This window comes from Capricornis sumatraensis, chromosome 15 (genome assembly GCF_032405125.1).
Source record: "Capricornis sumatraensis isolate serow.1 chromosome 15, serow.2, whole genome shotgun sequence".
Lineage (NCBI taxonomy): Eukaryota > Metazoa > Chordata > Mammalia > Artiodactyla > Bovidae > Capricornis > Capricornis sumatraensis.
Genome location: NC_091083.1, coordinates 54755499 through 54778670, shown reverse-complemented (window position 1 = coordinate 54778670; position 23172 = coordinate 54755499). Strand labels below are relative to the sequence as shown.

The 23172-nt window shown below is 38.0% G+C and overlaps 1 protein-coding gene across 1 annotated transcript in view; it reads left to right on the top strand.

Annotated features, from left to right (window-relative positions):
• Positions 1 to 23172, top strand: part of ATRN (attractin) — a 182794-nt gene that overhangs the window by 65559 nt on the left and 94063 nt on the right. Inside the window, exons 7-12 of the mRNA XM_068986876.1 lie at positions 13689 to 13779; positions 14605 to 14848; positions 15116 to 15299; positions 16321 to 16475; positions 19513 to 19597; positions 22211 to 22431. Of these exons, the coding sequence (XP_068842977.1) occupies positions 13689 to 13779; positions 14605 to 14848; positions 15116 to 15299; positions 16321 to 16475; positions 19513 to 19597; positions 22211 to 22431 (980 nt within the window). The remainder of the gene's footprint in view (positions 1 to 13688; positions 13780 to 14604; positions 14849 to 15115; positions 15300 to 16320; positions 16476 to 19512; positions 19598 to 22210; positions 22432 to 23172) is intronic.

Sequence of the window (23172 nt, the reverse complement as noted above, 5' to 3'; positions counted from 1 at the left end):
AAAGTTCAAAAGAGTCCAGATAACAGTCTGGGAAGGGAACAGAGCCAGGAGACCTCAGCAAGTACGGTGCAGGATAGTTGGACAGTACAGTACAACAGAAGAGGACCTAGAGAGCTGAGAAATTAAGAAAAACTAGCTAAATAAATCTTCTCTTTTAAGAGTTCAGGAAAAAGTAATTTTACTTAAAGTTCAGCAACAGAAAAATATCACGGTCAAATCTCATGGAAAAGATTACAGAAAAGAAGAGAATAAGTAGAATAACACTCTTTCAAACATATAAGCATAATAGAAAAATATATTCACAAAACTGATAAATATTATAACTTAATATTCCAAAATAAGCTAAAATACCAGGAAATTATAAAAGACATTAAAGAACAGTATAACCAGAACTAGAACATTTCAGAAAGGAGCTGATAGAAGTTAGGAAAGAATTTTAAAATAATTTCCAAATTAAAGACAAACTTAGAAGGAACACACAGTAAACACAGCAGATAACTCTTTTAGAAATAGAATACGAAAAAAGAAATTTTTAAAATCACAAATAAATGAAGATTGTTTTGCCCTGTTCTTTGTATGGTAAGTACAGTTAAAAGCCTTGACATTATATATAAAACAACATACAAAACAAACATAAGAAAACTCAGAAGACAGTCTTACCCAAGAACCAAAGAATGACATAATGGTAAGTTCCAAGGATTTTCCTTTTGTTTCGTATTTTCTCAGACTTGATGTTGAAAAAATCAGCAGTCTGGAAATGTTAATAGGTACAAGCTGAAAAAAACTAAGAAAACCCTGTTTTCTCTAGCATGAGGACCAGGAAAGGGGCAGGTTAGCAAGACAAAAAACTTTAAGATAATAACCATTCTACCCTATCCAAACACCATAGAAAGAACTATGGCCTCACCCATATCCCTGCCTGGAAAGTATAAGTGTAGAGTCTAAATTTCCACTTAATGCTAGGAGATAGTGAGGTGCTCCAACCACCCACCTCCATCCTACCAAGGTAGGGTTAAAGAAGGCCAGTTAGAGAGCTGGGACTTTCTGTACCAGGCATTAATGAGGTCTCCCTGACTCCTGTGACATCAGTGGAGTCATTGTGGGGATTTCTACCCTGGCCTGGCAGCAATAACAAGAATGAGTGGACCTTCTGTCTCTCCCCTGGGGTGGTGTCAGAGGAGGCCTGCTGTAACAGGAGATTTAAATAAGATCCAGAGTCTTACATCATCATACCCCAAATGTTCAGATTTTAGTTGAAAGTCATTTGATAAGCAAAGTGCCAGGAAAATCTCAACTTGAGTGAGAAAAGATAATCAAGAGCTATTAATACCAAGGTGACACATATATTAGACTTATCTGACAAAGATTTTAAAGCAGCCATTATATAAAATGCTTCAACAGTTCTCTCAGCAATAGAAAGAAGAGGACAGAGGAAAGAATCGGTGAACTTGAAGGTAGAACAGTAGAAATTTCTTAATCTGAACAACACAGAGAAAATAGAACGTTGTAAAAAATGAACAGAATTACAGAGACCTGTGGATTGTAACAAAATATCTTAACATTTCTGTCACCAGAGGAGCCCTGGAAGGAGAGGAGGAACTGGGTGTGTCTGAAAAAGTATTTGAAGAAGTAACAGTTGCCCAAGTTTGGCAAAAGATATGAATGTACAGATGGAGAAGGAAATGGCAACCCACTCCAGTATTCTTGCCTGCAACACTCTTTGGACAGAGGAGCCTGGCGGGCTACAGTCCATGGGGTTGCAAAGAGTTGGCTATGACTGAGTGACTAAGCACATGAATGTACAGATTGAAGAGATTGGGTAAATGCCACTAATTCCTGACTCCTACAGGAGTTTACATTTCGTTAATTCTTTCTCGTTCCCTCTCTCATTCTCCTGCTCAGCTGTCATATTATCTTTTCATTTTTTAGATCTCTACCACATTTTCTCCTATTTTCCTTCTGAGCTAGTGACCTTGATTCCCATTTCAGCTTTGAAAGATAAAGTTTACCTTAACTGATTTATATGTTCACTTGTCCCCCTCCCCTTTTGGTTATACTCAGCTTTATCTCTTCTTGTGATATCTGTGAATACATTCCATGCAATCTTTTTTTATGATTATTGTTTGTTGTTGTTTAGTCACTAAGTCACGTTTGACTCTTGGCAACCTCGTGGACTCTAGCATGCAAGGTCCTCTGTCCTCCATTATCTCCCAGAGTTTGCTCAAATTCATGTCCATTGAGTCAGTGATGCTATCTAACCATCTCATCCTCTGCTGCCCCCTGCTGCTTCTGCCTTCAATCTTTCCCAGCCTCGGGATCTTTTCCAGTGAGTCAGATCTTTGTATCAAATGGCCAAAGTATTGGAATTTCAACTTCAGCATCAGGCCTTCCAATGAATATTCATAGTTGATTTCCTTACAGAAGGAAGTTTGTAACATTGTACAGGAAGCAGTGACCAAAATCAACCCAAAGAAAAAGAAATGCGAGAAGGCAAAGTGGTTGTCTGAGGAGGCTTTACAAATAGTTGAGGAAAGAAGAGAAGCAAAAGACAAGGGAGAATGGGAAATATACACCCAACTCAGTGTAGAGTTCCAGAGAATACCAAGGAGAGATAAGAAGGCTTTCTTAAATGAACAATGCAAAGAATAGAGGAAAACAATAGAATGGAAAAGACCAGAGTTCTCTTCAAGAAAATTGGAGGTATCAAAGGAACATTTCATGCAAGGATGGGCACAATAAAGGACAGAAATGGTATGGACCTAACAGAAGCAGAAGCAATTAACAAGAGGTGGCAAGAATGCACAGAACTATATAAGAAAGGTTTTAATGAGTTGGATAATCACGATGGTGTGGTCACTCACCTAGAGCTGGACAACTTAGAGCATGAAGTCAAGGGGGCCTTAGGAAGCATTATTACAAAAAAAAAAAACAAACCTAGTGGAGGCAATGGAATTCCACCTCAGCTATTTAAAATCCTAAAAGATGATGCTGTTAAAGTGCTGCACTCAATTTGTCAGCAAATTTGGAAAATTCAGTAGTGACCACAGGACTGGAAAAGGTCAGTTTTCATTCTAATCCCAAAGAAGGGCAGTGCCAAAGAATGTTTGAACTATCATACAATTATGCTCATTTCACATGCTTGCAAGGTTAGGCTCAAAATCCTTCAAGCTAGGCATTAGCAGTATGTGAACCAAGAACTTCCAGATGAACAAACTGAGTTTCAGAAAGTCAGGGGAACCAAAGATCAAATTGCTCACATTCTTTGGATCATAGAGAAAGCAAGGGAATTTCAGAAAAAAGTCTACTTCTGCTTCATTGACTATGCTAACTCCTTTGATTGTGTGACTCACAACAAATTGTGAAAAATTCTTAAAGAGATGAGAGTTCCACCTGTCACCTGAGAAAGCTGTATGTGGGTCAAGAAGCAACAGTTAGAACCATACATGGAACAACTGACTGGTTCAGAATTGGGAAAGGAGTATGACAAGGCTGTATATTGTCACCCTGCTTATTTAACTTCTGTGCAGAGTACATCATGTGAAATCCTGGGCTGGAGAATCACAGACTGAAATCAAGAATCCTGGAAGAAACATCAACAAGCTCAGATATGCAGATGATATCATTCTAGTGGCAGAAAATGAAGAGTAACTGAAGAGCCTCTTGATGAGGGTGAAAGAGGAGAGTGAAAAAGTTGGCTTGAAACTCAACATTAAAAAAAAATGAAGATCATGGCATTTGTTTCCATCACTCCATGGCAAATAGAAGGGGGGAAAAGTGGAAGCAGTGATAGATACCATATTTGGGGTTCCAGAATCCCTGCAGACGGTGATTGCAGCCATGACATTGAGACATTTGCTCCTTGGAAAGAAGGCTATGACAGACCTAGCCATGACATTGAAAGACACTTGCTCCTTGGAAGGAAAGATGTGACAAACCTCTGTGTTAAAAAGCAGAGACGTAAAAAAAAATAAAAAAAAAAAAAAAAGCAGAGACGTCATTTGCCGACAAAGGTCCGTAGAGTCAAAGCTGTGGTTCTTCCAATAGTCATGTATGGATGTTGAAAGTTGGACCATAAAGAAGACTGAATGCCAAAAAATTGATGGTTTCGAATTGTGGTGCTTGAGAAGACTCAAGAGTTCCTTGGACTGCAAGGAGATCAAACCAGTCAATCTGAAAGGAGGTCAACCCTGAATATTCATTGAAAGGACTGTTGCTGAAGCTCCAATCTTTTGGCCACGTTATGCAAAGACCTGACTCATTGGAAAAGACTCTGATGCTGGGAAAGATTGAAGGCAAAAGGAGAAAAGGACAGCAGAAGATGAGATGTTTAGATAGTTTCATTGACTCAATGGACATGAGTTTGAGCAAACTCCGGGCGTCAGTGAAGGATAGAAATTTGCAGTCTGTGGGGGTCACAAAGATTCAGACACAACTTAGCAGCTAAACCACAACAGCAGCATCTGTGCTCGTTTTTCTGTCTTCTGTTTCTTTCCAGTGGACAGTTTCTGTTTTGGCCATGACGAAAATGTTCAGTGTTTGCACTGTCGTGTCTCACTGTTATGTCACTGTCCACATGTTTTTGAGCACTTGAAATGTGGCTAGTGTGACTAAGGAATGGGTTTTAAATTTTCAGGTCTTAGTCCTCAGCTTACTTGATCTTTCACCAATATTTAATATGACTAGTCTCTCCCTCTTTTAAACAGTTTCTTCACTTTGCTTTCAGAACTGTACATTTCCTTGATGTTTTTTTTTTCCCCCCTAACTGCTCATTCCTTCTCGACCTCCTTAGCTGGTTCCTCTTCAGCTGACTAACTTCTGAATGATGTGCATCAGGGCGCAGCCCTCTTGGTCCTCTTGGTGAGTGTGTGTATGTATTCTCTCGGTGATCTCATGTTATATCTTGGCCTTTATGCTGGTGACTTTCAAGTTTATATCTGCTCCCTAGATTTGTCTCCTGTTCCCATATGTCTACCCCTTTATTTGACCTCTCAGTCTTTGTCTATCCATTAGGCATCTTAAATGCCATGCGTCTCAAAGTGATCTTTCCTCCAAGCCTTTTCTTGCCCCAGAAGTTCCTATCTCAGTACATGACTACTCTATTCTTCTATTTGCTTAAGCCCCCAAATTTTGTAGTTATCCTTGACTTCTTGTTTTTTCACACTCCACATCAGTATATGTTTAGTCATCTCATGCTGTATAAATTGCCACAAACTTAGAAGATTAAAACAGCACCCATCATTACCTCATAGTGTCTGCTGGTTAGGGGTCTAGGCGTGGCTTAACTGCAGTCAAGGTGTTCCCTGGCCTGTGTTCTAATTTAGGAGTTCAGCTGGGAAGGAATCCACTTCTAAGCTCATTCAAGTTGTTGGCAGAATCCATTTCCTGGTGGTTGTAAGACTAAGGGCCCTGACTTCTTCCTGTTTGTCAACTGGAGGTCACCTCATAGTTCCTGGAGGCTGCCCAGATTTCCTTATCACTAGGGTTTTCCCAATAGTAAAATGAAGTAAGGCTGCTTACCAGGCCACAAGGAGAGTCTTTTGACTGAGCCTGCTAGCAGGATAGAGGTCATGAAAATGACATCTCATCATCTTTGCCGTATTCTGTTGGTTAGAAGCAAATCATGGATCCTGCTCACGTGAACATGAGGAGGCAGGGATCATAAGGCCCACCCTACTGTCCGTCTGCCACAGTATGTCAGCGGGTCTTGTTAGTCCTACCCTTAAAATCTATCCCTAATCTAACCACTTATTACTTCTAGTACTGCCACCCTGAGAAGTAAAGGTAAAGTTAAAGATAGGAAAATGATTGTCCCTTCCATTTTATACTAGATATTAATGAAAGTCGTATATTCTACCATTTATGTGATTTTTAATACCTCTGCCTGACATCATCTTCACTTGAAGCAAGAAATCTAGGAGTTGTTTTGATATTTCCTCTCCTTCACCTCCTTTTAACATTAATCTCTTATCCAGCCCATCAGTTCTGTCACCAAATGCATGCATATTCATTCTTTTCTCTCTCAGACCAGCTTGTCAGTGTCTCATCTAGGCTTCAGCAGTATGTTCCTATCAAGTCTGTCTGCTTTCATTCATTCCTCTTAATCCATTTTCTAAATATCAACTAGAATGCTTTTTTAAGGGTATATATTTTATCATTTATGGCCTTCTTAAAACCTTTCAGTGGCTTCCCATGGGATTTAATGATCCTACCTGATGTGACCACTGCTTACCTTCTGATACCCAATTTGTTCCCCTCCTGCCGCCACCAACTCTCCTTCCTTACCTAAAACTCCTTACTTGTGGTTGCTGTTTCCTCTATATAGACTGTTCCTGCCATTGTACCTCAGGGATACTTTCTTTTACCCTTTACATACCCTGTCAGTTAACTGTGCCATAATGAGATCCTCCCTGATAAGCCAGTTCAGACAGGTGCTCCTTGTTTCCTTTTATATTTCTCATTTTCTTTAGAGCAGTGTTCATAATTTTTAATTCTACTTTAATTCTACTAATATGCCCATTGTTGTACTTGCTCATTTTCTGCCTTTTCTACCTTGTGTTTTCCAAGATTAGAGACCTTGCTTATTCACTCCGTTTGGCCTAGTGCATAGAATCTGCTCAAATAATTATTTATCAAGTGAATGAGAGATTAAATGAATTATCTGTTTCCTTCACAAATATTTGTTCTTAGAAATATTTTTGTCACCTGTTACTTTTATTTGACTGGTAAACCTCATGAGCCACATTTATTTTTTAATTTTAAGTTATTATCTTGAGGATATTAGTTTATTGCTTACAGGTTATAATGGATGATTATAATCTGTAAGCAATACAAGCTTCATCCCCATCTATAACTTATCACGACCATAATTCAACTTAGATGTATTGCATAGGATATACCAACAGTTATGTTAATAACCAAAAACCTCCATGACTTTGCTTGGGTGACTTCTTAGCAGTGAATTCCAGGTCACAACACAGTAACTGTCAGTTCAGCTACACCAAGATTTCTGAAGACAATGTCTTCTCTACCCAAGCAGGTTGTGCATAAATTTCAAATGGAACCTGGCATCACCCTGAAATAATTCTAGCTTCATACCATTGAGGTTGTTAACCAAAATTGCTTAAGAGAAGACTAACTTTGCACAGCACATTTTTAATAAAAAAAGACACATTTATTCAGCATTATGATCACACTATTACATTTAGCAATCAATAGCATGGGTGCAAAAGAAAAATAAACCCACTACATTAAAACCCTTTGTTGGAATGCTTTATGCTTTCCATGGAACAGACATTGAAATAACCTGTTATACAGTTAGTTGCAAATACAGACCTCGAGTTTTTCATCCATACACATGGGTGTTGTCTAAAACATATCTTCTTTGTAGCAGCTGGGCCCTGCCACCACTGTACTTGACCACGTTCACAAATCTGTTATAGCCTGTCGCTTCCCTGTCCCGTCTCTGGCTCTCTTCTTCTGCTAAGCTTTGTTTCCTGGCAGTAATTAAAACCTTCTGCAACCTTGTGCCACTGCCATAGCTACTGCTGCTGTTGGAATCACCATATCATCTTAGTTTTATGGTTTGGCTAAGTATTGGCCTCCACCACCATAGGGGCCAGAATTTCTACCTCCAGTTTCCTCCTTTCATGGGTCCAAAACTTGAAGATTGATTATTGTAATTTCCAAAATCATTACAGCCTCCACCACCTCCAAAATTGCTTCCATCATTACCAAATCCATTATAACTGTCCCCACATCCATCATATCTACCACCGCCACGAGGTGCCACAAGGCCATCTTGACCACTGAAGTTTCCTCCACAACCGAAGTTGTCATTCACGTTACCAGAGTTTCCAGAGCCACTTCAGCCTCTTTTGTTTGATGAAGCACTAGTCATCTCTTGCTTAAGTAGGGTTTTCCTTACTTCACAGTTATGGCCATTCACTGTGTGGTATTTCTGAACAGCAGTCTTGTCTATGGAGTCATGGTCATCATAGGTTACAAAAACAAAAGCCTCTCTTTTGCCACTGCCTCAGTCAGTCATGACCTACGTTTTCCCCTACTGTGAAGATAATCTCTTAGTGTTCTTCAGTGTCTTCAGTAATGCCACCAGCAAAAATCTTTTTCATAGTTAAATGGGCACCAGGACTTTGAACATCTTCTCTTGAGTTCCCTCTTTGGCTACACATCTCCTCCATCCACTTTGTGGCTTTGCATTCATGGCTGCATCCACCTCCTCCACAATGACATACGCGATGAACGTGCAGCCTCTGGAGCACTTGGTATTTGGATCCCCCATTACCACACAGTCTGTGAGCATTCCCTGTTGCCCAGAATGACTCCTCAGACTCACATCTTTTTTTTTTTTCCAAAACTCAAAGCTGTGATGAAGATCTTCCATGATTTTCCAGCTCTTTGGGAGACTCTTGATTTAGACATGACAGCAGTGGAGGGAGGGAGACTTTAAAGCATTGTCCATGGGCAGAAAGGAGTAATCTAACGAATATATCTCCACACTTATTCTGTAGATTTTTAACATGTTTTCCACTTGTAATTGATCAAAACTACAGTGATTTTACAGCTTTATGTATTTTGTGTAAATACTAATATAGTTTCAGATAAATTTTTACTGACTCATGAAAAGTAAATATAGTGACACCTTTTCGAAGAAATATTTCTGGAACTTTAGATCATAAATTTGATCATCGATACTCTTAGATAAGTATATTTCAGGAATTTACCCTCACTCTTTTTTCTCTACGACCCTGTTAACCCAAAACTTTGTTACGTTAAAAAACAGTTCCTATTTTATGTCACCCAAGGGTCCTCTTGCAAAACAAATGGCCTTGGTCTTCTGGTTTAAGATTTCCAACTGAAACTTCATCATTGAATTTCCTTTCCTTGAGCAAAAAGTGTTTGTTGTTGTTGTTGCTGTTTTTTAAGTTAAAAAATAAAATTAGAAATTGAGCAACTAGGTAAGGAGTATCACCTGATCCAATAAACTTAAAACAGGCACATAGGAACAGTAAGACCTACTCCTCTTTACCCCGCAGAAACCATAACAGTGAAATTCTGAGAGTTAACACTAATAGCCCCAAATCTAGAAAGAAGCAAACTGATTGGGTATCACTGTGGCTTTTCTTTCTTTTTTTTTTTTAAACCCTTTTAACTGAATAGTAGAAGAAGTAGTTGATGAGAAGGATCAGGTAAAGAGTGGGGAAACTGATTAACTGGCTGACCCTACCCAGAAGTCAGAGCTTCTGTGTAATTTGGATATCCCAAAATTTGATCTCTGAGGAAGGACACAAACAAAATCTCAGAGGCAAATAGACTTTGGAAATATTATTCTAATAGACTGAACACACCACCCACATCTGAGCCCCAATATTTCTTTAGACTTTCAGAGAAGGGGATAGAACATAAAATGCCAACTGTCACACTAAAACTAGGATGGAAAGATTAACTTGTCTTAGATACAGCGGAAAAAGGAAAAATCACACATGCTTTGGGAATGTAATATCTGGAGAGCAATCGAACAGCAGCAAGATGAAAGAAATGACATTGTTGCAAATGCAAATATCTATGGTGAAAAAAGTAAAAAGGAAAGAACACAGCATATAAAACTGACAAGAACTGATCATAGAGGAAAAGCAAACTTGAAAGCTGCTTTGTGCTATGAATCAAAATAATGAGAATCTGAATTCAGAAAACAAGCTGGAAGACAAGAAGGTAGTAATAACAAAATGAGATGAAATGAGAGGTTGCGCATGTAAAGAAATACAAATAAATTACCTACAGCAAAACCTAGAATGAAAATTGAACTGCTGACACCTCAATAGACATGATTCCTGTGAATACAGATAAAGTTAATTAGCGGAAAGCAAAGATACATGGGAGACAGAAGATCCAATATAATATAGATAGTTGCTGTGACTGAAGAAAAGAACCTAACAGAACAGGTGGATTGAAACAGCACAAGATGTTTCGGGAAGAATTTTATAATTGTTCAGTGATAAGACCTAATTTGATCAAGTTATTGGGTGGGAAACCTCAGGTAGTTCTTTGCCTCCTTCTGGCTGAGATCATGTTCAATCTCTGCAGAGTGTATCCTGTGGTCTTTGGATGGCTAGAAACTGAGATTGGAATACCAGGCCACTGGGAGGGGCAGAGTATGTGCCCTGTGGCAGGATGAGCATTGTGTTACCAGCCATCAGGGAGGAGCTTTGTGAGAGAAATGGCTGTACCTTTATGGGAGACACCTATTTCTGAATTCCTGAAGTTTGTCTTTGCTTAACTGCATGTCCAAGTCTTAGAACCAGTTATTGAATATTCCTTTATCTTGGACTCAGCTCCCACAAGGAGGAGCATTTATTCAGTACATGGCGTTTCTCACATTTTGTTGCATCAGCATTGTTCTTGTCTTATGTTTGCTTTTCTGTATTGCGAAAGAGTGACAACTTGTTATGTGTCTTTTGGCAGTTCATCTTAACCAGATTATAGGGACCTGCCAGCACCTTAGTGTCTCTGACCAGCTGTCGGGCTGACATGTTGACTGAGGAAAAGTAACATTCATTGAGATACAGATTGAGCACCTTCCATGTCACTTGAAAAAGACATGGATTGGGTCATGTGGAGACTTGTTTCTGGGCTCTCACCGTTTGCTTCTGTTTTTGTGCTCCTCTCTTTCAAACTTGAACATAGGATATATATGTGTTTTTCAGAAGTCATGCTAGTTCTTCTCAGGAAACGCTTTGTAGATTGCCATAAAAGTTGCAGTAGTATGCAGTCCGTTTTGTTAAAAACATTTACCCAGATGTGTGTAAATTATTTAGACCATAAGTAAAGTATGGTACTGTGTCTTTAAAAAGGAAACTGAGGGGGGGGGAAATAGAGAAATGCATTGATTGATTGAGAAAGGGAGGGAGGGAGGAAAGAAAGGAGAGGGAGAGAGAATGAGAATGATTGAGACTTCTTAGACTTCTAAGCAGAAAAACAAACCACACAAGAGTGGAAAAAAATCAGACTGGCCTCAGACCTCCATTGGCAACATTCAGTACCAGCAGCATTCAGGGGAGCAGCATCAGCAAGGTGTGTGGGAAAGAAAGGATGGCCCATGAGTATTATACACATTCACCTGTCAACCTAGCAAGCAGATATTCTCCAACATGAAAGAATTTAGGGGAAGGTGCACATAGGGGCTCCCCTTGGAAAAGCCATTTGACAGTGAAATCTAGCCAATTAATAAAGACTCAAGAAGGAGAAATTGTGGTAAGAGGAATATGAGAAGATTGATTCAGCTAAAATGTAGATCCAGTACTATATAATTCTGAAATTATAGAATGGAATGTGCATGATTTGAACCTGGACAATGTAAATATAACAAAAATTAGGAGAAGAAATGGGAGGAAATATAGGTGCTAATGTTTTCAACTTTCAAAGCAGGAAGTTAGGGGGATCTGTCCAAAAATAAATTATGTATAATTTTTAAATTAAATTGAATTTACTCTCTAAATAATTTTTCATGTATTTTTTAAAATGTGGAATATTAAGATATTAAAATATATAAAACAGTAGCTGCTACTGATTTAAGTGTTATTCATATTTGATGAATGTCACCATTTTATGTTTGCTTCAGATCATGTATAAAATATTTTAAGATAAAGGGAAGTGTTTAGGGAAAAATAATGAATGCTAATACATTTACCATTCAGGTTAGAAAATAAAACAATGCTAATATAGTTAAGACCCCTGCATGCCCCACAAAAATCCCAGAGACAGTCAGTATCCTGAGAGTGTGGTGTCATTTGTTCACATACATGTCTTTAGATTTTGAATATGGGCTTCCCAGGTGGCGCAGTGGTAAAGAATCTGCCTGCCAATGCAGGAGACACAAGAGACTTAGGTTTGATCCCAGGGTCAGGAAGATCCCCTGGAATAGGAAATGGCAAGCCACTCCGGTATTCTTGCTTAGAAAATTCTATGGACAGAGGAGCCTGGTGGGCTACAGTCCATGGAGTCCCAAAGAATCAAACACAACTGAGCATATTACACACAAGAGAGTTTTGATATATATGAACATATTTAGCATTAATAAATTTTCTGCTTTTAGTTTTTATAGAAACAATATTCTGCAGTTTGCTTTTTTAGCTTAACACTGTTTCAAGATTTATATTAATAATATGTTGCTTGAGCATATTTATTTTTTACTCTATTGTATAGATGTACTATAATTGATTAATCCATTTACTATTGATGGATACTTATTTCCCTCTTTGCTATTATGTTGTGATAAAACATACCTTATTTACATAAAATAATGTTTTTCATAGTTTAAAAAATTGTATTCGGGAAAACTTATAAAATGTAAACATTTAAAATATAAAAATAGCATTGGTTCCCCTTTGATTTCTTTTTTCTATTAAATTATATAGATTTAAAGTTAATACTTTATTAAAATTATCACCTATATTATGATCCCCTTTGTATAAATGTATATTATCAATCTATTCTTCTATTTGTATGTATCCATAAAAATATCTGGAAGAAAGTTTACTTAATAATATTCATTTCTAGGTGACAGAATATGTGGTCATTTTGTATTTGAAAGGTCTTTAAATGTATTCATACTGTAATTGAGATGGTATAATGATATTCTAGTTTTCTTGAAAATATTACTTTTTAAAGTAAATGGGGGGAATGAATTGAAAGAGTAGCATTGAAACATATACCTTACCATATTTTAAAAAGATAGCTAGTGGGAAGTTGCTGGGTAGCACAGGGAGTTCAACCCAGTACTCTGTGACAGCCTGGAAGGGTAGGATGGGTTGGTGAGTGGGAGGGAGGTTCAAGAGGGAGGGGACATACATGTACTTATGGCTGATTTGTATTGTTATATGCAGAAACCAACACAACATTTTAAAGCAATTATCCACCAATACAAAATTTTTTTTAATGTAAATTAGGCAAAGAAAAGGAAAGGCTAGATAGAAATTTTTTTAAACCTAGTTGTCATCCCTTTTTCAGTGTGTGTCTTTACTTTTATATGGGGCTTCCCTGATAGCTCAGTTGGTAAAGAATCTGCCTGCAATGCAGGAGATCCTGGTTTGATTCCTGGGTCAAAAAATCCTCTGAAGAAGGGATAGGCTACCCACTCCAGTATTCTTGGGCTTCCCTTGTGGCTTAGCTGGTAAAGAAGCCACTTGCAATGCAGGAGACCTGGGTTTGATCCCTGGGTTGGGAAGATCCTTGGGAGAAGGGAAAGGCTACCCACTCCAGTATTCTGGCCTGGAGAATTCCATGGACTGTATAGTCCATGGAGTCTCAAAGAGTTGGACACCACTGAGTGACTTTCACTTATTTTTATATGGTTAAATGAAAGAAAAGTTACAGTAATGAAAGTCCCTCGACTATAATGCAACCTGCAAGTGATCTAGTGTATTGAAGTTTTCAGGAAACACTAGAAAATTCAGTTGGTTTTCTTTTTTGTTCCCAGACAATGTAGCCCCGCTGCCCCTTCCTGAGTTCTCAAACGCCTAATAGGCCCAGATACTAGATATGTTTGCTCAGATACCTCCCCACATCCATCATAGATTTAAAGAGCATCTCCAAAATGGATTAGATTACAAATAAAGACTCCAAGATGTTCTTTTTCCTTGTTTGGGTGAAAATATGATCTGTTTGTTTTGTAGGTATGACCTTGCTTCTAGGGAGTGGCTTGCACTGAACCGTTCTGTGAACAGTGTGGTTGTTAGATATGGCCATTCTTTAGCATTATACCAGGTAAAATGTCTCCACTCTGTACTAAGCTAGAAACTCAACTCTTCCATCATTACTCTTATCATATTATATGATTGATAGCTTTTTAATGTTGGATTTTTTTCCTAATCTTTTTTATTGTGGTAAATTATGCATAACAAAATTTACCATCTTAGCCATTTTTAAGTGTACAATTCAGTGATAGTAACTTCACTCATAATGTTGGAGTCGTTATCACCATCCATCTTTGTAATTCTTTTGATCTTATGAAATTGCAATTCCATGCTCATTTAACAATAATTCCCCATTCCCTCCTCCCTCCTATCCCTGGTAACCCCCCATTCTGCTTTCTCTGATTTTGACTTCATTGTTGGTTTTAATTAGGGGAAAGCTTTAATATTTGAGGGGTATATAATTGGTTAAGTTAAAGTTGAGTCTAACCTGAGAGATTTAAATGGATTCATAAGTCAGACTGGGATATTATGAGTGTGGTACTAAATGATTAATAATTAACTTAGTGTAGATTAGCTTTTACATTCATTAGCAAGTTTAGCCAAGAATTACAATGTAATTGAATAGTCATTTTCATTTCCCTGTTTTGTAGTTTATTTCAACTTTATTTTTCCAAATCATTTTATATTGTAAAAAATCTTGTATGAGGAAATCCAAGAAAAGTGGCCAAGTATTAGGGATAAAAATTATGATTTATTTTGTTCTTTCACTGAAAGGTGCTGTTCACTAACACTTTTAAGCTAAAAATAATATCGAGGTTTTGAACTGTTCACTTTTCTGTGTTTAGAATTGATCCTTTTGATATTTTTTAGAATTTTGTTTACATTTTTTCCCCAGGATAAAATTTACATGTATGGAGGAAAAATTGATTCAACAGGGAATGTGACCAATGAGTTGAGAGTGTTTCATATTCATAATGAATCATGGGTGTTGTTGTCCCCCAAAGCAAAGGAGCAGTATGCAGTGGTTGGGCACTCGGCGCACATTGTCACGTTGAAAACTGGCCGAGTGGTCATGCTGGTTATCTTTGGTCACTGCCCTCTCTATGGATATATAAGCAGTGTGCAGGAGTATGACTTGGGTAGGTATATTTTTTTCAGTGAATATATTTTGAATGTCAAATTTAAAGTAGTATGTAATTGTTACTGTCAATTTGGCAGGGAGCCAAAGATGTTTGGCCACCTGGGTTTGTATTAAGTTTTAGGTGGCCTTCCTTTAAAAATGATTAAAGAAAGTTATGTCTATCACGTTTCCCGAAATCTCTTCTGTCTTAAACTAATTGGTAATTTTAAGTATTTGAGAGGAGGAGCCTGCAACATTTGCCTTGAACTGTTTGCTCTCTTTCCAGATAAGAACACGTGGAGTATATTACACACCCAGGGTGCCCTTGTCCAAGGCGGCTACGGCCATAGCAGTGTCTATGATGATAGGACCAAGGCCCTGTATATTCACGGAGGCTACAAGGCTTTCAGTGCCAATAAGTACCGGCTTGCAGATGATCTCTACAGATACGATGTGGACACCCAGATGTGGTGGGTACTTTTTTTTGAGCTTTCACTTTAGAATGTGAATTCTGTCAATTGTTGGGAAAATTGTGTTCCAGTTTTGTTTTTGAGCCTTTCTGATACCTCTCTTCATCATTGTAATCAGGGAAATTGTGAATCGAGCAGAAGGTGATAAGTAGTAGTATCTATAAGCTGTGAACTAAGCAGAAGGTGATAAGTAGTAGTATCTATAATTTTGTAGTAAGTTGATTAGAACCTTGTGTTTTGTTTTTTGTTTTTACTGTTTTTCCGTTTCCATACACTCAGTACCACTGTAAAATTTTAGTTCTTCAGAGTCCTAAGGAATAAACTGTTCTACATAGCTGAGTTTATGCACACTGTTGTACTTAAGTTTGCTTTTTAGCCTTTTTTTGATGACCAAGATATTATCATTGGGGTCAGTTATTGGTATCATTCCATGAAATCGTCAGAGATGGACTCAGTACCCAAAAGATTAGAGCTCACCTCATTCTACTCTCTTTTGGTCTATACAAAGTATGTTAATAAATATATGGCACATTTGAGTTATGAAATAATTATAAAGCAGTAGTTTCTCTGCTTCTTGTATTTCCTTACATATTTGAGACCTCACTATGGATACATATTATCTATAGTTAAAATGGTTATTTTTAGTGACTGTGTAATACTCCATCATGTGGGTATACTGAGCCTATACAGTTGAAAGTTTTGGTTTCTAGCTCTTGTCTTATTCGTAAAGATTGTATGTAAGCTTCCATCTATATTTCACATGATTTCTACTCAGAAACTAGAATTATAGAGTGATAGGGTATGAATATTTTTAAGACTCAACATAGTTTATTAAAATTCTACATCTTTTGATTTTACATGTTTATTGTTGAAAAAATTACTTATATACAGAGAAAAATGTAAAAGTATTTGCACATTTGGATCTGAAGTTAAGAAAATGGTTATGTTTGTATTAACAAATAGATGGTAAACATTCTAAAGAACTAACCTTGTATTTATTATTTTTAAATAAACTCAAAAGGACCATTCTTAAGGACAGCCGATTTTTCCGTTACTTGCACACAGCTGTGATAGTGAGTGGAACCATGCTGGTGTTTGGAGGAAACACACACAATGACACATCCATGAGCCATGGGGCCAAATGCTTCTCTTCAGATTTCATGGCTTATGACATTGGTAAGTTTCCCAAAGCCATTTTAGCTTCAAGAATCGTTTTTATTCATAACCTGCATTTTAAAAGAAACAGAAAATATCTGTAGTTAATAGTGGTCAAGCTGTTTGAAAGAGGTCCAGATGGAATTTTTAATGTTAAATTGACTGATCGTAATATATTAAAAAGCATTACTTCTATATCTGATTCTTTTAAAGTCCCTCCTTTGATGGGTTGGGGAGATTGGGCTGTCCTGTGTTATAAATAAAAGCCTTATATAATGTATTATGTCATTGTGACCACCAGCATTGTGTTGAGTTGGTTTAAGTCTAGCTGTATTCATTCCCTTGAAACTGTTTTCATACATGCTTGATGTAATACTTGGACAGGCATATTTTAAATATTTGGTGTGGTAATTGTATTGACCAGAAGAGGGCAATATTGGTTCATGCAAAACAAATATTAGAAATTCTTTTGTGTAAATATCGTCAGATGTTCTTTTTTAGTAGACATTTAAGCGCAAGCCACTGAGCTTGTACATTGGGGATTGTAAAGGGAATAGGATACAGTCCTTGGCCTCATGGTGGGGAAAGAGGAGAATCGAGCAGACAATATCACTGCAATTTAGGGTGTTATTTGCCTGAGAAGAACGTATGAGAACGCCTGTGAACATCCCATATCTCTTAGGTATAAGGGTTGCAGTCAGGAAAGTCTTTTTTTTTTTTAATTGGGATATAATTGTTCTACAATATTGTGTTAGTTTCTGCTGTGCAGCAGTGTGAATCAGCTATATGTATACATATATCCCCTCTTGAGCCTCCCTGGCTCCCTCCTCCCACCCCTCTAGGTCATCACAGAGCACTGAGCTGAGCTGTCTGTGCTATACAGCAGCTTTCCACTAGCTGTCTATTTTACACATGGTAGGGAAAGCCTTCTTGAGAAGGGCCTTGCAAGCTGGGTCCTAAGAACACTGGGAAGTCAGCTGGACCAGGTTAGCTAGCACTTCTCAGTCAAAGGAACCCCATGTGTAGAGACACAGAGGTGTTAAGAGACTATGCTACATAACTTGGGGCCTCTGAATAGTTAGTTCTGGCTGTATCCTAGCAGCACATCAGGGAAGAGTGGCTTCCAGCAGAACTAGAAGCAAGCAGCTGTGTGGTCAGAACTTGAGGGACTTGCTGTGTTGTGCTGAAGGGTTTATGCTTTTTGAAGAATCTTAAAGAAGAGGTAATAGAACTGTATTTGTGTCTGAGGGAGATCTCTGTGTGGCATTGTGATGTGTAGTTGGGGAGGGATAGGATGTGTAACAAGGCTATTGATAAAAGTTCTTAGGAGGGTTTGAGCCAAGGCTGTGGAAGTAACAGTGAGGATAAAGAGACAAATGGGTTTGAGAATTACTAGGAATCTGTGTTTTGAAAGCAGTGACAGCATCCTTCTCTGATATCTGGTGTGGGCCGTAGTAGATGGTTGTTTTGTTTTGTTTTTCCCCTTAAGACTGGAACTAGAAGGACAGAATCTGGGAGGAAGTGAGTAAATTGAATTTGAGAGCATGTTCAAGTGGAGATGACTGTGGGACAGAGAGATATAGAAATCAGTGGGGAAAATGTAGGAGGGGATGAACTTTCTATAGGGAGCATGTGTCATCAGGAACAAGCAAAGAACCAAGGGGTAGATCCATAAAGAAGCCTGAAAGAGAATGGAGACTGCGAAAGCATGTTGGAGAAGTAGGACAAAAGTGAGGCAAGACTGGGGACCTGTGAGGAAGCAGTTACCAGTGGCTACAGAGGGATGACTTCCCTAGTAGCTCAGAGGGCAAAGCATTCACCTGCAATGCGGAATACCTGGGTTCAATCCCTGGATCGGGAAGATCCTTTGGAGATGGAAATGGCAACCCACTCCAGTATTCTTGCCTGGAGAATCCCATGGACAGAGGAGCCTGGTGGGCTACAATCGGTGGGGTCGCAAAGAGACAGACAGAGGGATGAGGTAAAATAAGGACTGAAGAGTCTCAGATTTTGCAACCAAGAGGTCATTCATTACCTTCTAGACACGGAGGAAAGTTCCAGATTATAGAAAGCTGAGAAGTAATGCATGTTGAGATAAACACAGCAGTGTTTTCACTTAAAACATTTCACTTAAAAACAAACAAAAAAACCCTTGTCTGTGAAGGCAAGGAAAGGGGTAAGTTGAATGCCTCCTTGGGCATATTTAAATGCTGTGGTAGAAGTCAAGCGTGACGAGAGGAAGGGCTCCTGCCACCCTGGTTTTAGGGAAGGAAGCAGGAGGCTGTGGGAGTTGATGGCCTCTGTTCTGCATGTGAGGAACACCACAGAGTTTAGGTTGGGTGGGAGAAGTGAAAGCTTTTGTTGTCAAGGCTGAATAAATGTCTAGATTGAGTGTGAGTGTGCAAGTCTGCGTGTTTGGGAATAGGAGACAGTGAGTCAGAGGTTGGTATGGTTCAGCAACACTAGTTGGTATTAAGGTCCAGAAGAGAGATCATTAGCTTGGATCAGAACAAAGGAAAATAAGTAGATCTGGGGGATCTAGGAAAGGACCTTTTAAAAATTAGATGAAGTTCGTTATTATTATTATTATTGTAGTTTTAATTTTCTACTTGTATTTTCCTATTCTAGTTACTGAGTTTGGGCAAAGCAACAGAGAGTGGAAAATCATTATGGAATGTACATGCTTTACTTACATAAGCTTTGAAAAATGTAAAATTTGATTAAGTTAGAATACATTGTAGTGGGTAATACTGATGGGCAACAGAGTGAGTGATAAGGATGTCATGGAAGTTGGGTGCATTCACTAATTAGATTTATTTATTAAATTTAGGTTGTGCTGAGTTTTCATTGCATTCATTAGAATTGCTATAGAGTCCTACCTTTTTTTCATGCCTTGCTGATCTGTTGTTGCTGAGTTTTAACTCAGAAATAATGGTGTGACTAAGAAAAACTGTGAGCTGTGTTTGTGTTTATTACAGTCTTCTTTCCCAAAGAAAATGCCAGTCTCCATTGATTATGAATAGTGGTCCCTTCTGAAGTGTGTTTTTCTTGCTCCTAGATTGTGACCGATGGTCAGTGCTTCCCAGACCTGATCTCCACCATGATGTCAACAGATTTGGCCACTCAGCAGTCTTATACAACAGGTAATTGAAGAAGTGCTTGCTCCTTTTCTCTTATGTTTAAAATGAAAATGAAGTAAAATGTGCAGTGATATTGAACTTACATATTATTTGCAGGATTACTTTATCTCATTTGTGTTTCACAGAATTATGTTAGGTATGGATTTCCTGATTTATATTTAAAATATTTGATGTGGATTTGAATTACTTCTAATGCCATGTTTGTTGATGTGGTTTTAGAAGTAAGCTGTCTTTGGTGTTGTCTGAGTGCACAGGACAACAAAAGTTGTGTGCAGTTACTATCTTATACCCTCTGCCATTTGCTATCATTTGTGGTGCTTAGGTTGTTGCATTTCTTACCTTTTGTCTGAGTGGTGAAGAAAGATTTTTAAAAAGAGGGCACTTCAAAAAAAACTTAGTTATGGGAACAGGGGTGGGAGATTCTGGTGCTTCATATAGCTCAAGTCTGTGGCGGTTCACACAGTTCAGGTCTCTGTATTATCTGAAGCCTGCACTGTGTTCCATTGCATCATTTGGAAGTGTCTGGCCCAAACTCACAGAGCTCTTCATAAATCTGCCCCTGGAAAAGCATCTGTCTTATAAAGGAGCTCCAAAGTGGCTATGTGACTTGTACCTTATTTTTATTTGTTAAAATAGTCTAATCATGTTGTTAATTTTCTCATTTTTGTTTCTGTTGTGATTACTGTTGTTTACTTCTTTTAAAATTCTTGGCCTTATCAGTCCTGAAACTATTTAAATGCTATAATGCCTATGTATATTATGTTAGGATTCCCTTTGTTTTCAAATTTTCTTTTGTCATAATTCAAGTTAGATGAGGTAATTGACCTTGGATGAGGGAAGATAAGAAAGCAATCTATCACCTGAAACTATTACAACATTGTTAATTTGCTATACCCCAATACAAAATGTTTTGCTGTTAAAATAATAAAAAAATTAAAAAAAAAAAAGCAACCTATCTTGGAGATGTGAAGGAAGAAGAAAACTTAGACATTGGAAAAAGGGATGTCTTTCACAAATAAACATTTAGTTGAAATTTAGCAATGAAACTTATAGTAGAAACATTTGATAAGTATAGATTAAAGTGGAAGGATTTTTTAAATTATAATTTGAGATGTTATCTTAAATTGTAATATGTATTGCCTCAGTAAGGAAAAGCCTTAAAGTTTTCTAGTAAATGCCTGTTGATGCTTTTCATCGGAAAAGCGGTGGGTAAATTTTGTTATCATCTTACCTGTGGTTGCCTGGCCTCAGCTCTTTTCATCTTTATTATGTTTTCCCAGCATAGGACTTGGCAGATAATAGGCATTTGCTAAATGGCAGCTATTAGTACCGTAATGATAATTAGCAAATAAATGGATTTTCTATCAAAATATTTGGCGGTTTTATATGAACTCAGAGAGCTGACAGTTTACCGTACGATGTAGTTTAACCATGAATCAGAATTGGAAATGGCTTGCCTGAGTCATAATATGTTTATTTTTGTATAATCCCAGTGGAGTTTTTGAGCCTATATGTTTCTGTGTATGCATAGGGTTGGAGGGGGCAGGGCATGACAAGGGAGTCACGTAGGAAAAAAAACCATGGCTATTTTGATATTTTTCCAACATTTTTCATACTGTAGTGTAGTTTATTTACAGTGTTGTGTTAATTTCTGATGTAATGGTTAGTTTAATTTTGTGAACTATTTACCTAAGGAGAAACTTTGATTCACAAGATATTCACATGTTTTGAATGATGGTTCCCTTAATTGAGCACCAGCATTGGGCCAGCTGTGCTTCACTTAGTTGTCCTTGTGGTTTTTGGGGGAGGCAGGAAGAAGCGTGGGCTGGGAGCATTGAGACTGCTGCAGATGCAGCTGTTCTTTCCAGTTCATTGCTCCAAGCCTCTTTGAAGGACTCTGCCTACCCTCACATGGCCAATGTGACCAGAAGTATTCAGGATTGCTAAGAATACCTGCTGTACTGGGAGGCAGATGGTGCTTATTTGGTTCAAGCAATAAATTGACTAGTTGAATCCATACTACATAATGTGAAACTAAGTAAGCAGATATGAAGTTAAAAATTAAACCTGGTGTTCATTTTTGGTTACTGAAATATGTCAGTTTTCAGATACAGTAAAAATGCAGCCACAGAATCCTTATGCTTTAATTAGTCCTCTGTTGATTTGGGGAAAATTGAGACACAGTGAGAATGAATTGCTTGATACCTCATTGTGGGTTAGTACTAAACTCCTGGCAGATTATGGCATATCAGAGTTGGAAGAGAAATCATCTGTTCCACTGATACACAGCTTGTACTGTGCATTAAATTTCTATATGCACTCATCTCTTTCTTATTGGTCTGTTTTCATTACACAGTTTTGATTAGAGAGCCTTTATCTATGCTAGCAGTTAGAAGAATAGATAAGTTATTGTAACTGTTCTGACTAGTCATAGGCCATTGTGAAAGGTTGGAATTTGGGAAGTAAGGTATAAGAGTGATTTCTGAGATCTTGAAAGATTACTTTTTACAGGACTTTTGATATGTGAGGTTTGTCTAAAGATTATAAAAGGTATATCATGCATTTGTTTATGTAGGTTTCCAGTAAACTCTTTTTCTCTCTTTTTTTTTCTTTTAGAACCATGTATGTATTTGGTGGTTTTAATAGCCTCCTCCTCAGTGACATCCTAGTATTCACATCGGAACAATGTGAAGCACACCAGAGTGAAGCTGCTTGTCTTGCAGCAGGACCTGGTGTCCGGTGTGTGTGGGACACAGGGTCATCTCAGTGTGTCTCCTGGGAGCTGCTGGCACCTGAAGCACAAGAAAAGATAAAGTCAGAATGTTTTTCTAAAAGAAGTATGTTTTTTTTCCCTCTTCTTAAAATGTAGTTAATTTGAAATCTTTTTATCTCAATTGTGAAGGCACTTATCCTATGTGAACTTTCAGTGTTCATTTTATTATCCAAAATTATTCGAGTAATAACATAGGCAAATGCTTTATGGATGTTTGAAAATTGGTTTGTAAACATTTGTGTAGTGGATGGAAACATGCCATGTCTGCTGTTTGCTAATGATGAAGAAAAAACATTTTTAACATTGCATAGAGTTTGTATACCTACTCTAGAGGAAAAGGAAAGTGAAGTCACTCAGTCATGTCCAACTCTTTGCAACTCCATGGACTGTAGCCTGCCAGGCTCCTCCGTCCATGGGATTTTCCGGGCAAGAATACTGGAGCGGGTTGTCATTTCCTTCTCCAGGGAATCTTCCCAACCCAGGGATTGAACCTGAGTCTTCTCGTTGCAGACAAATTCTTTACCATCTGAGCCACCAGGGAATCCCCTTTTCTACCAACTTCAGAACCTAGATGTTTATTTCTGCACTGTCCCCGTATGTTAGCTACTAGCTATCTGTCATTATCAAACACTTGGAATGAGACTGGTGTGGCTCAAGAAATGAATTTTTATATTTTAACTAAATTAAAAACTACATGTGGGGACTTCCCTGGCGATCCAGTGGTTAAGACTCTGCTGTTCTGCAGCAGGGGACACAGGTTACATCTCTGAACAGGGAACTAAGATTCTGCATGCTGGCAGCCAAA